General features: G+C 42.6%; 1 protein-coding gene across 2 annotated transcripts in view; it reads right to left on the bottom strand.

Annotated features, from left to right (window-relative positions):
* Nucleotides 1–14,442, bottom strand: part of PGR (progesterone receptor) — a 110,925-nt gene extending 96,483 nt beyond the window's left edge. The window contains exons 1-2 of one of the 2 annotated variants that reach the window (XM_043896816.1): nt 11,626–14,442; nt 10,283–10,434 (exon numbers count right to left, since the gene is read on the bottom strand). In XM_043896816.1, coding sequence (XP_043752751.1) covers nt 10,283–10,434; nt 11,626–13,196 — 1,723 coding nt within the window. In that variant the 5' untranslated portion in view covers nt 13,197–14,442. The remainder of the gene's footprint in view (nt 1–10,282; nt 10,435–11,625) is intronic. The other variant, XM_043896736.1, reaches the window with a different exon arrangement.
* Nucleotides 14,443–14,653: the final 211 nt, after the last annotated feature.

The raw sequence follows: 14,653 nt of genomic DNA, 5'->3' as shown, positions 1-14,653 counted from the left end.
CATGCAAATGGAGAACAAAAGAAAGCAGGAGTAGCAATACTGATATCAGATAAAATAAACTTTGAAATAAAGGCTGTGAAAAGAGACAAAGAAGGACACTACACAATGATCAAAGGATCAATCCAAGAAGAAGATATAACAGTTATAAATATATATGCACCCAACGTAGGAGTAGCACAATATGTAAGGCAAATGCTAACAAGTATGAATGGGGAAATTAGCAGTAACATAATTATAGTGGGAGATTTTAATACCCCACTCACACCTATGGAAAGATCAACAAAACAGAAAATCAGCAAGGAAACACAAACTTTAAATGATACAATGGACCAGTCAGACCTAACTGATATCTATAGGACATTTCAACCCCAAACAATGAATTTCACCTTTTTCTCAAGTACACATGGAAACTTCTCCAGGGAGATAACATCCTAACCATAAGTCTATCCTTGGTAAATTCAAAACAAGTGAAATCATTCCAAGCATCTTTTCTCATCACAATGTGGTAAGAGTAGATGTCAACTACAGGAAAAAAAAGTATTAAAAATACAAACATATGCAGGCTAAACAACATGCTTATAAACAACCAACAAATCACAGAAGAAATCAAAAAAGAAGACAAAATATGCATAGAAACAAATGACAATGAAAACACAACAACCCAAACCCTATGGGATTCAATAAAAGCAGTGCTAATGGGAAGGTTCATAGCTATATAAGCTTACCTCAAGAAACAAGAGAAAAATAAACTAAATAACCTAATTTTACACATAAAGCAAGGAAGAAATGAAGAACCCCAGAGTTAGTAGAAGGAAATAAATCATAAAAATTAGGGCAGAAATAAATGAAAAAGAAACAAAGGAAACTGTAGCAAAAATCAACAAAACTAAAAGCTGGTTCTTTGAGGAAATAAATAAAATAGACAAACCATTAGCTAGACTCATCAAGAAAAAAAGGGAGAAGAATCAAATCAACAAAATTAGAAATGAAAATGGAAGAATCACAACAGACAACACAGAAATGAAAAGGATCATAAAAGACTACTATCAGCAACTATATGCCAATAAAATGGACAACTTGGAAGAAATGGACAAATTCTTAGAAAAGTATAACCTTCCAAAACTGAACCAGGAAGAAATATAAAATCTTAACAGACTCATCACAAGCACAGAAATCAAAACTGTAATCAAAAATCTTCCAACAAACAAGAGGCCAGGATCAGATGGCTTCACAGTTAAATTCTACCAAAAATTTAGAGAAGAGCTAACACCTATCCTTAAACTATCCTCAAACCTATCCTCAAACCCCCAGAAAATTGCAGAGGAAAGTAAACTGCCAAACCCATTCTATGTGGCCACCATCACCCTAATACCAAAACCAGACTAAGATGCCACAAAAAAAGAAAACTACAGGCCAGTATCACTGATGAACATAGATGCAAAAATCCTCAACAAAATTCTAGCAAACAGAATCCAACAACATATTAAACAGATTATACATCATGACTAAGTGGGCTTTATCCCAGGGATGCAAGGATTCTTTAATATCCACAAATCAATCAATGTGATACACCACAGTAACAAATTGAAAGATAAAAATTATATGATTATCTCAATAGATGCAGAGAAAGCCTTTGACAAAATTCAACATCCATTTATGATAAAAACCAGAAAGCAGGAATAGAAGGAACATACCTCAATATAATAAAAGCCATATATGATAAACCCACAGCAAACTTTATCTTCAATGGTGAAAAATTGAAAGCATTTCCCCTGAAATCAGGGACAAGACAAGGATGCCCACTCTCACCACTACTATTCAACATAGTTTTGGAAGTTTTAGCCACAGCAATCAGAGAAGAAAAAGAAATAAAAGGAATCCAGATTGGAAAGGAAGAAGTAAAACTCTCATTGTTTGCAGATGACATGATCCTCTACATAGGAAAACCTAAAGACATCACCAGCAAATTACTATACCTAAATCAGTGAATATAGTAAAGTTGCAGGATATGAAATTAATACACAGAAATCCTTTGCATTCCTATACACTAACAATGAGAAAACAGAAAGAGAAATCAAGGAAACAATTCCATTCATCATTGCAACAAAAAGAATAAAATACTTAGGAATAAATCTACCTAAAGAAACAAAAGACCTATATATAGAAAACTATAAAACACTGATGAAAGAAATCAAAGAGGACACAAATAGATGGAGAACTATACCATGTTCATGGATTGGAAGAATCAATACAGCAAAAATGAGTATACTACCCAAAGCAATCTATAGATTCAATGCAATCCCTATCAAGCTACCAATGTTATTTTTCACAGAACTAGAACAAATAATTTCACAATCTGTATGGAAACACACACACAAAAAAACCTCAAATAGCCAAAGCAATCTTGAGAAAGAAGAATGGAACTGGAGGAATCATCCTGCCTGACTTCAGACTATACTACAAAGCTACAGGCATCAAGAGAGCATGGTACCGGCAAGAGACAGAAATATAGATCAATGGAACAAAACAGAAAGCCCAGAGATAAATCCACACATCTATGGACACTTTATCTTTGACAAAGGAGGCAAGAACATACAATGGAGAAAAGACAACCTCTTTAACAAGTGGTGCTGGGAAAACTGGTCAACCACTTGTAAAAGAATGAAACTAGAACACTTTCTAACACCATACACAAAAATAAACTCAAAATGGATTAAAGATCTAAACATAAGACCAGAAACTATAAAACTCCTAGATGAAAACACAGGCAAAACACTCTCTGACATAAATCACAGCAGTTTCCTCTATGACCCACCTCCAAGAGTAATGGAAATAAAGGCAAAAACAAACAAATGGGACCTAATTAAGCTTAAAAGCTTTTGCACAATGAAGGAAACTATAAGCAAGGTGAAAAGACAGCCTTCAGAATGGGATAAAATAATAGCAAATGAAGCAACTGACAAAGATTTAATCTCAAAAATATACAAGCAGCTTATGAAGCTCAATACCAGAAAAATAAACACCCCAATCAATAAATGGACCAAAGAACTAAACAGACATTTCTCCAAAGAAGACATGCAGATGGCTAACACATGAAAAGATGCTCAGCACCACTCATTATCAGAGAAATGCAAGTCAAAACCACAATGAGGTACCATCTCCCGCTAGTCAGAATGGCTGCTATCCAAAAGTCTAAAACAATAAATGCTGGAGAGGGTGTGGAGAAAAGGGAACCCTCTTACACCGTTGGTGGGAATGCAAACTAGTACAGCCACTGTGGAGAACAGTGTGAAGATTCCTTAAAAAACTGGAAACAGAACTGCCATACGGCCCAGCAATCCCAATTCTGGGAATACACACTGAGGAAACCAGAACTGAAAGAGACACGTGTACCCCAATGTTCATCACAGCACTGTTTACAATAAGTTGGACATGGAAGCAACCTAGATGTCCATCGGCAGACAAATGGATAAGAAAATTGTGGTACAAATACACAATGGAATATTACTCAGCTATTAAAAAGAATGCATTTGAATCAGTTTTAATGAGGTAAATGAAACTGGAGCCTATTTTACGAGTGAAGTAAGTCATAATGAAAAACACCATTACAGTATATTATCACATATATAAGGAATTTAGAAAGATGGTAACGATGACCCTCTATGTGAGACAGCAAAAGAGACACAGAGAGTAAGAACAGACTTTTCGACTCTGTGGGAGAAGGCAAGGGTGGGATAATTTAAGAGAATAGCTTTGAAACATGTATATTATCCTATGTGAAACAGATCGTCAGTCTAGGTTCGATGCATGAGACAGGGTGCTCAGGGCCGGTGCACTGGGATGACCCTGAGGGATGGGATGGGGAAGGAGGTGGGAGGGGGATTCAGGATGAGGGACACATGTACACCTGTGGCTGATTCATGTCAATGTATGGCAAAAACCACTACAGTACTGTAATTAGCCTCCAATTAAAATAAATAAATCAATTAAAAAAATAAAAGAGAAATGGTACTACAATAGAAAAAAGATAGTCTCTTCACAAATAGTACTAGAAATCCCTGGACATCCATATGCAAAAAAATCAGTCTTGACACAGACATTACACCCTTCACAAAAATCTACTCAAAATGGATCAGAAAACTAAACATAAAATGCAAAACTATAAAACTACTAAAAGATAACCTAGGAGAAAATCCACATGACCTTGAGTTTGATGACATTTTTCAGATATAATACCCAAGTCATAATCCATGAAAGAAAGAATTGAGAAACCATATTTCATTAAAAATGAATTTGTCTACTATGTAAAGATACTACCAAAAGAAGAAAAAGACAGAGTGGGAGAAAATATTTGCAAAATACCTATTAGATAAAGGTCTGTTATCCAAAAAACAAACAAAAATAATCCACAAAAAACCTTTTAAAGCTCAATAGAAAGAAAACCCAATTAAAAAATGGGCCAAAAACTGTAATAAACACATCACCAAAGAAGATATATAGATGTCAAACAAGCATATGAAAACATACTTCACATATATGTCATCAGGGAAATTTAAGTCAACACAACAATGAACTGCCACTACACACCTGTTAGAATGGAGAAATCTGAAGCACTAGAAACACAAATGCTGGCAAGGACATGGAATAAGATGAATTCTCAATTATTGCCTGTGGGAATGTAAAATGATACAGCCACTTTGGAAGACAATTTGGTGGTTTCTTCTAAAACTAAACATACTCTTACCACACCACCAAGCCACCGCACTCCTTGGCATTTGCTGTGCTGCTGTTGTTTAATTGCTAAGTCACGTTCAGCCTTTTTGTGACCCCTTGGACTGCAGCCTGCCAGACTCCCCTGACCATGGGATTTCCCAGGCAAGCATAGTGGAGTGGGTTGCCATTTTCTTCTCCAGGGGATCTTTTTGACACAGGGATCAAACCCACAACTTCTGCTTTGGTAGGCAAGTTCTATACCACTGAGCCACCAGGAAAGCCTGATATTTGCCCTGAGGAGTTGAAAACTGATGTTCACACAAATACTTGCAGACAAATTTTTAGAGCAACTTTATTCATAATTGCCAAAACCTGGAAGCAACCAAGGTGTCCTTCAGCAGATGAACAGATAAACAAACTGTGGTATATTCAGACAATGGAGTATTATTCAGCACTAAAAAGAAATGAGCTTTTCACATGGAGGAAACTTCAATGCATATTTGCTAAGGGAAAAAGCTAATCTGAAAAGGCTTCCTACTGTATGATTCCAACTATATGACATTCTGGAAAAGGCAAAACTATGGGGACAATATAAATATTAGTGGTTGACAGGAGTTGGGGATGAGGAAGGGATGAACAGGAAGAGCACAAAGGATTTGGGAAGGCAGTGCAAATACTCTGTATGAAACTCTAACCGTGGATACATGTCATCAAACATTTGTCCAGATCCACCCAATGGTACAAAACCAAGCGTGAACCCTCATGTAAACTATGGACTTTCAGTGATTAGGGTGTGTTGATGCAGATTCATCAGTTGCAACAAACATACTACTCTGGTGGAGGATTCTGATCATAAGCTATGCCTGTGCAACCACGGGAGGTACATGGAAAATCTCTGTACCTTCCTCTCGATTTTGCTATAAATCTAAAATTGCTCTTAAAAATGATCTTTTACAAATTTGAATGTTCATCATTTCATACCATGGAGAATGATGCTACCACATCAGTTTTCATTTTTAGACTATGACACTAACTCCACTGAACTTCAGAAAGAAATATGCTATTCTTAAAAATACTTCATTTCTGTTCTGTTTCCTCTGTGGTCTGCTTATGATGTGCTCAGACGCTCAGTCGTGTCTGACTTTTTGTGACCCCATGGATTGCAGTCTGCAAGCTCCTCTATCCATGGGATTCTCCTGGCAAGAATACTGGAGCGGGTTGCCATTTCCTCCTCCAGGGGATCTTCCCAACTGAGAGATGGAACCCTCGTCTCTTATGTCTCCTGCATTGGCAAGTGGGTTCTTTACCACTAGGACCACCTGGGAAGACTGTTTATAAGAGTGTCTTTCTAATTCTAAAGACTTCCCCACAATCCCCAGCATCTGTCAGATGGGTCAAGTGACTAGTTGTCCAGGCATGACTCATTAATATATAATATATAATAACTTGTTAAATGCATGCTAATTGATAGAATGTCCCTTTCCTCCACTACACTAAAAACTCCATGAGTGCTAAAGCCAGTTAGGTCTGTCCTGTTTTACTTTTCAACCAGCACTAGTATAGTCGCCGGCATACAGCAGGTGATCAATAAATATTTGGTTAATTAATGCAAAAATAAAAATTAGCTGAACATAGAGTATATTATGCTAAATGAAATAAGCCAGATGGAGATTAATACCACAGGTATCATTTACATGTGGAATTAAAAAATAAGTTGAATTTACAGAAACAGAACAGAGAAGTGGTTACCAGTGGTTAGAGGGTGGGGGAAAATAGGGAGAGATTGGTAAAAGGATACAAACCTTCAGGTATAAGGTGAATAAGGCCTGAGGATCTAATGCATAACACTGTGACTACAATTGATAACATTGTATAACATTATATAACTGAAATTTGCCAAGAGAGTAGAACTTAAATATCCTTGCCAAAAAGAAAGGCAAATATGTGAGGTATGTTAAAAAAGTAACATACTTGATGGGGAGGAATTCTTTCACCATGCACCTGTAATATCAAATCATTACAAGGTATACTTTAAATATCTTATCATTTTATTTGTCACTTATACCTCAATTAAGATAGAAAAATGAGGCATAATGTAATATAATTAAAAATCCATCAATACCTACTTAGCCTCGTATCTTCTAAACACTATGTTTCAGCTATATTAACAATATTTCCCAACCCTATGCCATCAAATGTATTCACTACAAATGCTGTCACAGTGTAAAATATGCAAAGAATAAGAGCTTGGCATCATTTGTTATGACTGGTTCTCTTAGCAAACAATCATACACTGAATGTTTAGTATTCCTAGCATTGAGCAAGTCACAGTGCATACTGAGGTAAGCCAGTGAGAAATTATCTTTTCCTTCTTAACACAAGGCCTGCATTTATAGGACTGGCAGGTCATTATGACTTCTCCTTGAAAGGCATTAAGGCAATCTCTGACCACTCCCTGGTTCACTCCAAGTATTAGTAAAGGAATGCAATGGGCTATTCAAGCAACTATTTTTTGGCTAATATATATATTTTTTTTTTCCAGCTTAAGAGGTCATTTCTCTCCTCCGCATACTCCTACTTCCTGAGGGATGTCTTTTTTCTCTGCCTCTTCTCTTTTCTGTCTCATACCAAGGGAAATTCAGTTTCCTGAGTAACTTCTCCATTAGCAATATTGTGTCCCACTTCTAACTTGGAGGAGGGGTGGGGAAACTGGCTCTTGGCTCCTGAATGTGTCTTTTCATTGCAGCCCTAAATGTGGTGTTAGTATCATCCATCCATTTACATTACACACTTTCAATCACCCTTGATATTGCATTCTCCATTAGGATTCCCTTCTACCTTCTTAGAAAGTTTTCTCACTTGGCTCACATTTTTTTCTTCCAATCCTCTATTGTTTCTTTGTGAAGCTGAAACTGAATTTCCTATTATGAGAAAGAAAGTGTAGTGGTGGAAGGCATAGATTCTGGGGTCAAACACCTTGGATTTGAATCCTATTCCACTACTTCTCGTGATTTAAGGCAATTTACAAAGGCAGTTTCCTCATTTATAAACTGAAAGTGATGATAATGTCTACACCATATGGCTTAAAAGGGTCAAGACCAATAAAACATTTAAATAGTCACAGGCACATAGAAAGCACTCCTGAAAGCCATTATCATCATTATCCTTGGTATTTAATATTCATGTTGTTGACAATGACATTCAATTTCTGGACATACTGGCATCCATACATAGTTCTACCCTGAAGTTGTTCATCACACAGCCCTATTTTACTCTAAGATTTCAAACTGGGTATTTCTCTTCAATTACAAATATTCTTCTACTCAACTTTCTCACTCTCAAAAACTCAAATAACCTTCTATTTTCTTGCCTTCAATGACTGATTCAAGCAAACACTGGCAATCAACCTTCTTAACCTTTAACTCTAATAATTTCCTAATATGGATCTTCAAGTCTTAGTCTAATCTTAATCTCATCAGTTTTCCTTGAATATATACACTTAACAAGTTCTTCTCAATGTCCAGAGATCAATAATTTTACTTGTCATTTAACAGCCAAATGATTTATCAACTTTTATCTTGAGCTCCTCTTCATAAACAATGTTGAATAAAGGTACTTCATTTCTATTACTCAAAATTAAAACAGAACCATGCCAACAGTAGTGGTCCAACAAATGCCTTGTCATTGCAAATTTGGGAAGACATCTTTTATGTTTAGGATGCTATTCTGATAATAATGATGTGAAAACATTTATATTTTAATTAGAGTATTCTTGGTCCTATATGCACTTTTGAAGTAACTTTCAAGAATTAAGTAGCATTTGTCATATACCTACTTTTGCATACCATCTCTGATTTATAGGCACTGCAATGAAAGAAAATCTAACTTATGTTGACTAACAATCAGCTACCAACTAATTGTATGCTCTTTAGAAACTTAGATATGTGTCTTTAGGACTTGTGTATCTGTAGAAAGAGAGAGTTGGGCTGGAATAACTTGGCTTTTGGGGGACTCCAACAGGGTCATTCACTTAAGAATTAGACTAATAAAACTATAAGTATAAAGAAAATCACATTAATGCAGAGGGGAATGTTCAGGAAACCAGGATCAAAGTCAGATGGGAACAGTAACTTCAATTACCCACTGGAGAATCAACTCTTCCACACAAAGGGCTTCAAACTGTAACTATGACTAAATGATGTCAGTGGAAAGTTAAGACTACCCTCAGTCATCCCATTTTCTCACATGGCCTCTTGTCACAGCACCTCAACTAATTTAAAATGCAGTTAAAGTCCCCTGAAGTTTAATACATATGCTCAATATCAGTGAAATACATCCATCCTTCGTGGGAAACAATCATGTTCTAGGAACGCATAAGAGCAATTACTTTTTTTGAAGCATTAATTTCAGTAGGAGGGGTACATATACCATTAATAGATGAGAATCATTTTCACTAAAAGGGCATAATAGTTATGAAGAATTATATGTTAGCAATCTATAGCGATAGTGAATTTGTTAAACATCTTTTGGGTTAATATTCTTTTAGGGTAAATGTGTATTAAATATGCATGTCAACTCCTTTGAATGCTCCCTTAAGGTAAAAATTCCCCGCTCCCTCCTTTCCTACTTATATGTAGAGGACTCCTGAAATCAGAAAATTCACAAACAGGCAGCAAAAAAGCAGACATTCAGATCTTTGGTCCCTTGTCTAGGTGTGATCTCAGAACTCCAGAGATAACCCTAAATTCATGTCCGCTTGTTATAAAATACACTTATTGCTAGAATTCAAATGTGAAATGATGTCTAAGTGCATTTCTATCTTCAAATATAAATGTGCTTGGCTGCTTAGAGTTTAGTGTAGATAAAAAGGATGAAATTAAAACATATATTTTATAAAAGTTCAAATATGAAATACATTATGCAAATCAATCTAAAATCATTAGGTAAATATGTAATTTAGATGATTTTAAAAATATGAAAGCCTTACTTAAAGCAAAATATTTCTGCAGAAATTAAATTACTGTGGAGTTCAAATTCTTCTTTTGCTTTAAATTGTTTGCACTAAACAAAAAGGGAACTTTAAACATTTTTTTCTATAATTACCATTATATAATTATTACATAAACATCATGCAGGGAAATGACATAATTATGAAGAAAACTTGTAACTGCATCATATATACGTACATATATAATTTTGATGACTTCTACCATTTTACTTTTGGAAGAAAATTTTAATTTAGTGTATCTTACATATAATATATGCAATAGAAATATAAAAATTCAATCAGAACAAAGTTGTGTCTCTAAAGTTAATGAACAATGTTAGCATGTTCCAAGATTCATATGCTTTTGTCTAATATTAAAAGTGATAGTCAAATATTATGCAATTATAATATCTAACCACATTCAATACAGATTATAAATAAAAATATATTGTTAAAATATTATCACATATTTTTAGTTATACGGAAATACGATCATTTCTTAGAAGAAGCAAGGGCTAATCAAGATCTGTAAAATATTCGATGGTGTCCATTTACAATTAAACCAACAAGAAAGGAGCCTACCTTCCATTGCCCTTTTAAAGAAGACCTTACAGCTTCCACAGGTGAGGACACCATAGTGACAGCCTGATGCTTCATCCCCACAGATTAAACAAATCTTCTGAGGTAATGACTCAAAGCTGTACTGTGGGCTCTGGCTGGCTTCTGAATCCGGCCTTGAAATGCAAAACAAAGTACTCAATTTATTTTTAGGTCCACCACTGTCTAACACTAAAGTTTCCTTAACCCAAAATAGGCAGAGTGAAAAGGTTTTTAAAAATTACAGCCATATATCAATACAGATCTGAAAAACATAGCAAACTGAACTTGATATACTACCTGTTACTGGATTCATCACACTTGCAAGTTATTAGCCTCTCATCAGGAGTACCAACAAAAGTAATAAATAATTAATATTTAATTTTATGTTCAGGAAAAAAAAAAAACTTCCTGCAAAACTCATTACAGAGAATCAATTTAGTCTTTTGACAAATGTTATAACCTTGTTTAACGGTGGGAAACAATAAATATGATTTTGCTTTAAGAGTACAATCATTTTAAAAAGTCATCTCTGTAATTAAACAAGTACCCGTGTTTGTCTTTTTAAAGCATTGTTCAATATATTGACACTGTTTTGACTATTCACAACACAAGATTCCAAATTCAGAGCACTTTCTTTTTTCTTTAAAATTCCATAACTCTCGTATGTAAATTAAAGTGTTTTTCAAAACTTGTATGCTAAAAGTTGTAGCGAACTTGAAACAATACTAGCCTACAGTGCACCGCAGTGATTGATGTTTAAAACCATACTGTGAACATATTACACATAAATTAATTTTAATCTAGAGATTCGGGTGAAAATGAAGCGCTAAGTGTCCAGACCCTTAAGATGGTTCTGCTTTGGATTCTGGCCGGGCACCTAGCGCCACCCCGCCCGGGAGAACGATGCGTTACCGTCTCCTCTCCGGAACGCACGTTCTCGGTAACTGTCCTTCTAGGAAGAAAAGCATTTTATAAAATCCCGGACTCGCCGCACCCTTTCGGCTCCGCGGGGCTACGGCGGACCCAGAGTGACGCTGCACTTTTAGAACTCGCGGCTGGTTCGCCTTGGGACTGCGCAGATCTGGAAAGTTTAGAAACATATTGTCGGGGAAGCCCGCTCCAGAAGCAGCATAATCTGGGCCCCCGCGGGGCCCTCCCCCCTCCCCCCCAAAATAAATGAGGAGAAGAGGCGAGGAAAAGGAAGCCAAGCTGCGCTGCGCTGCGCCCCGCCTCGGCCACCCACCCCTGGCGGCCACTCGGGGATGCCGGGCGCCGGGGGCCGGGGGCGGCCGGACCGGTCCTCACGCGCCGCGCCGGGCCCTCACCTCAGGTAGTTGAGATAGGGCTGGTAGACCTGCGGCAGGCCCTCCTTGAGCACCGCGGCCTGGTAGCCGAGCTGGGGGAGCCCGTTGAGGCCGAGCGGCGGGTAGAGCGCAGGGGTGGCCCCGGCGGCGGCGGCGGCCGAGGTGGACGGCAGGTCCCGCGGCAGCAGGCAGGCGCCCGCGGCCGGAGCCTTGCAGGGCGGCGGCGCGAACGGGCCGGGCTGGGGCGGCGCGCCCTCCGCCTTGTACAGGACGCACTCCAGGGCGGACCCCGACGCGGCCGCGGACGAGCCGGGGGCCCCAGCGGCGGCCGCGGGCGCCACCACCTCCCCCGGCCTGGACGGCGGCGCCAGCGGGAAGTCCGCGAAGACGGCGGGGCTGGCCCCCGCCAGCAGGTAGGGCCGCGGGGAGCGTGCGGCGGCCTCGGCGCCCCCCTCCTCCTCCTCCTTGATCTTCAGGGCGGGCGGCTGCGGGTCCCCGTAGAGCGAGAACGCGTCGTCCTTGGGCTCGGCGTCGGGCGGGTACGCGCAGTCGGGGAAGTCTCCGGGCGCGCCCGGGGCGGACGAGGCGGAGGGCGAGCCCCGCGGCGCGGCGAAGGCGCCGGCGACCCCGCCGTCGTAGCTGTCGCCCTCCAGCAGCTGCCGGGTGCGGGCGGCCAGGAAGGCCGAGTTGAGCGGCAGGATGGGCACGTGGATGAAGTCCATCACCGCGGTGGCCACCGGGGCGCGCCCGGGCGCGGCGGGCGCGTCATGCTCCGCCGGGGAGGCCCTGAGCGCAGAGAAGCGGGCATCTTCTTTGGGCAGCGGGGCGACGCCTCCCGCGGCCGTCCCGGGAGCGCTGATCGCGGCTCCTCCCGCGGGCCGGGCTTTGCCCTTCAGGGGCGGCCCCGAGGAGCCCTCGGGCTCCGAGTCGTCCACCTCCAGCTCCACCACCGCGGGCTGCGGAGACGGCCTCGGCGCTGGCGCGGGCCAGGGGTGGCTCGCGGCCGTCGGGGCCAGCAGCTGCCGGCATGGCGCCAGGCCCCGGGGCAGCACCTTCTGGCCGGCGGCCCCCCCGGGGGTATCGCCAGCCTTGCTCTCCGGGCGGCTCATGAGTTGGGGCAGGACCCCCTGGGCGGCGGGCGCAGCCCGGGTGTCTTGGGCAAGCTCGGGGCCAAACAGGCACCAAGGGCTGGGGGCCTCGCAGACGGCGGGGCTGGCGGGGCTCTGTTCAGGGCCGGGGGGCGCCAGCAGGGTGTCCAGGACGCTGTCCAGCAACCCGCCGTCCTTTTCCACGGGTCTTGCAGCAGCGCCCTCTGCGGTTTCCCCTCTGGAATACGCCCCCTCCACGTCTGCCAGCGACTCTGGGTCCGGCGTCTTCCCGTCCAGGTCCTGAGCCTGGCAGGGCCGAGGGAAGATCAGCCCGTCCAGGGAGAGGGGGAGGCCCGAGGCTGTGGGCGTCGGGCCCGAGGCCTCGCCCGCCTGGAAGGGGCCCGCGTCTGGGCGTCCCCGTAGAGGGGCTCCGACTTGGGTGGGCGAGGGCGCTGTGCCCGCCACGTGGGGAGCGCGGGAACCCTTCGCCTTCAGCTCAGTCATGACGCCCTGGGCTCCCCTTTTCTCCTCCCCTGTCTCTGGGGAGGGGGGATAGCGGGAGGACGAGGGGGCGTCAGGAGGCTCGGGGCCGCGGGAGGAGAGAACGGGAGTTGAATTTGGCCGGAGCGGACGGCGGAGAGGTGGGTAACTCTCCACCTCCTGGGTGGGAAGGGGGCGGCCCCGATGGGCCTCCGCCCTCGCCCCGGGTCCGCAGGTGGGGGAGGGGGGCGGCAGTCACTCTGTCTCTGAGGCAGGTGGGAAGACCAGGCGACGGCGATTGTGGGGATCCCGTAGAGCTCTCCAGGGGTGTTCCCCGGCTTCCGTCTGCGGACAGGCGACGCTGAGTACTCACAAACCGCTGGGCGCACCCCAGGGGCGGCGGCTTCGCAAGCGCTGGACAGCGGCTGTGGCTCTTGACTTTTCCGCCCGCTCCAGCGCCGGGATGCTCCCGGTCCTGGGCTGCGGTCCCCTTCCTTTCCCCCGGACACCCCGGGGCTGCGTCGGCCTCTCGGCGCAGCCCATCCTCAGGAGCAGCGTCGTCTCTGCCGGCTCCAGGTCGCTCGCCACGGGCATCTCAGCGGCGCTCACATCTCTCGGCAGTCCGCGAGCACAAAGCGCCCGGAGCGGCGGGGTCCACTGCGATGCCACGTGAAGAGAAGCCTCGCGGAGCACGCTGCTAGCGCCGCGGACCCTCGCACGCTCAGATACTACGAGGCTTCACGAGCAGACAGACCCGCCCCCCGGCTTTCCCAGCACCCCGCCTCCCCGGCGGCAGGCCCCGCCCACGGCCCCGCCCCGCCCCGCGGAGGGACCAGATCTGAAATTCCAAGCGCCAGCCTGAATTAACAGGTACTGTGGGATGGGCTGCATAAGCACATTCGATTTTGTACTGAGAACTCAATACCAGTCTAATTGGAAAAGTGAATGGATTGTATCAGAAGCTGAATTCTCAGCATGTCAGATTTGTAAAGATTTTACACAGAGAACGGTATTTGGCTATGTGTATTATTATTATTATTATTATTAGAATAAATATATCGAGGATGATTCTAAATAACATGAGAGATTTTTCTCTTTTATGACTTCCATAAAAGTGAGTGCTTTCAAATGTTTCTCGCTGCAACCAACATGTTCTCTACTCCTCTTGAACCATCCTCAATGTGGCAGAGAAATTTGGGAGCAGGAGATAGCTGAGAACACTAATTTACCTGTACAAGAATTTTGGATGTTGTGTGTTTACACTTTGATTTGTCCTAAGGAGTGCGTTCCATTTCTTTACTGATTTACCTGTACAAGAAGTTTGCATGTTGTGTGTTTACACTTTGATTTGTCCTAAGGAGTGCGTTCCATTTTTTAATAAATAGCCCTTTAAGGAAAGTTTCCTTTAGCTCCAGCTTCCATTCTGTGCTACATCATAAATTCCTCAATAGAGATGTTGAATACTACTTTTTCTCCCCTCA

This window comes from Cervus elaphus, chromosome 1 (assembly GCF_910594005.1).
Source record: "Cervus elaphus chromosome 1, mCerEla1.1, whole genome shotgun sequence".
Classification (NCBI taxonomy): Eukaryota; Metazoa; Chordata; class Mammalia; order Artiodactyla; family Cervidae; genus Cervus; species Cervus elaphus.
The sequence above is the reverse complement of the archived record's forward strand: the minus strand, read 5'-3'. Positions and strand labels throughout refer to the sequence as shown.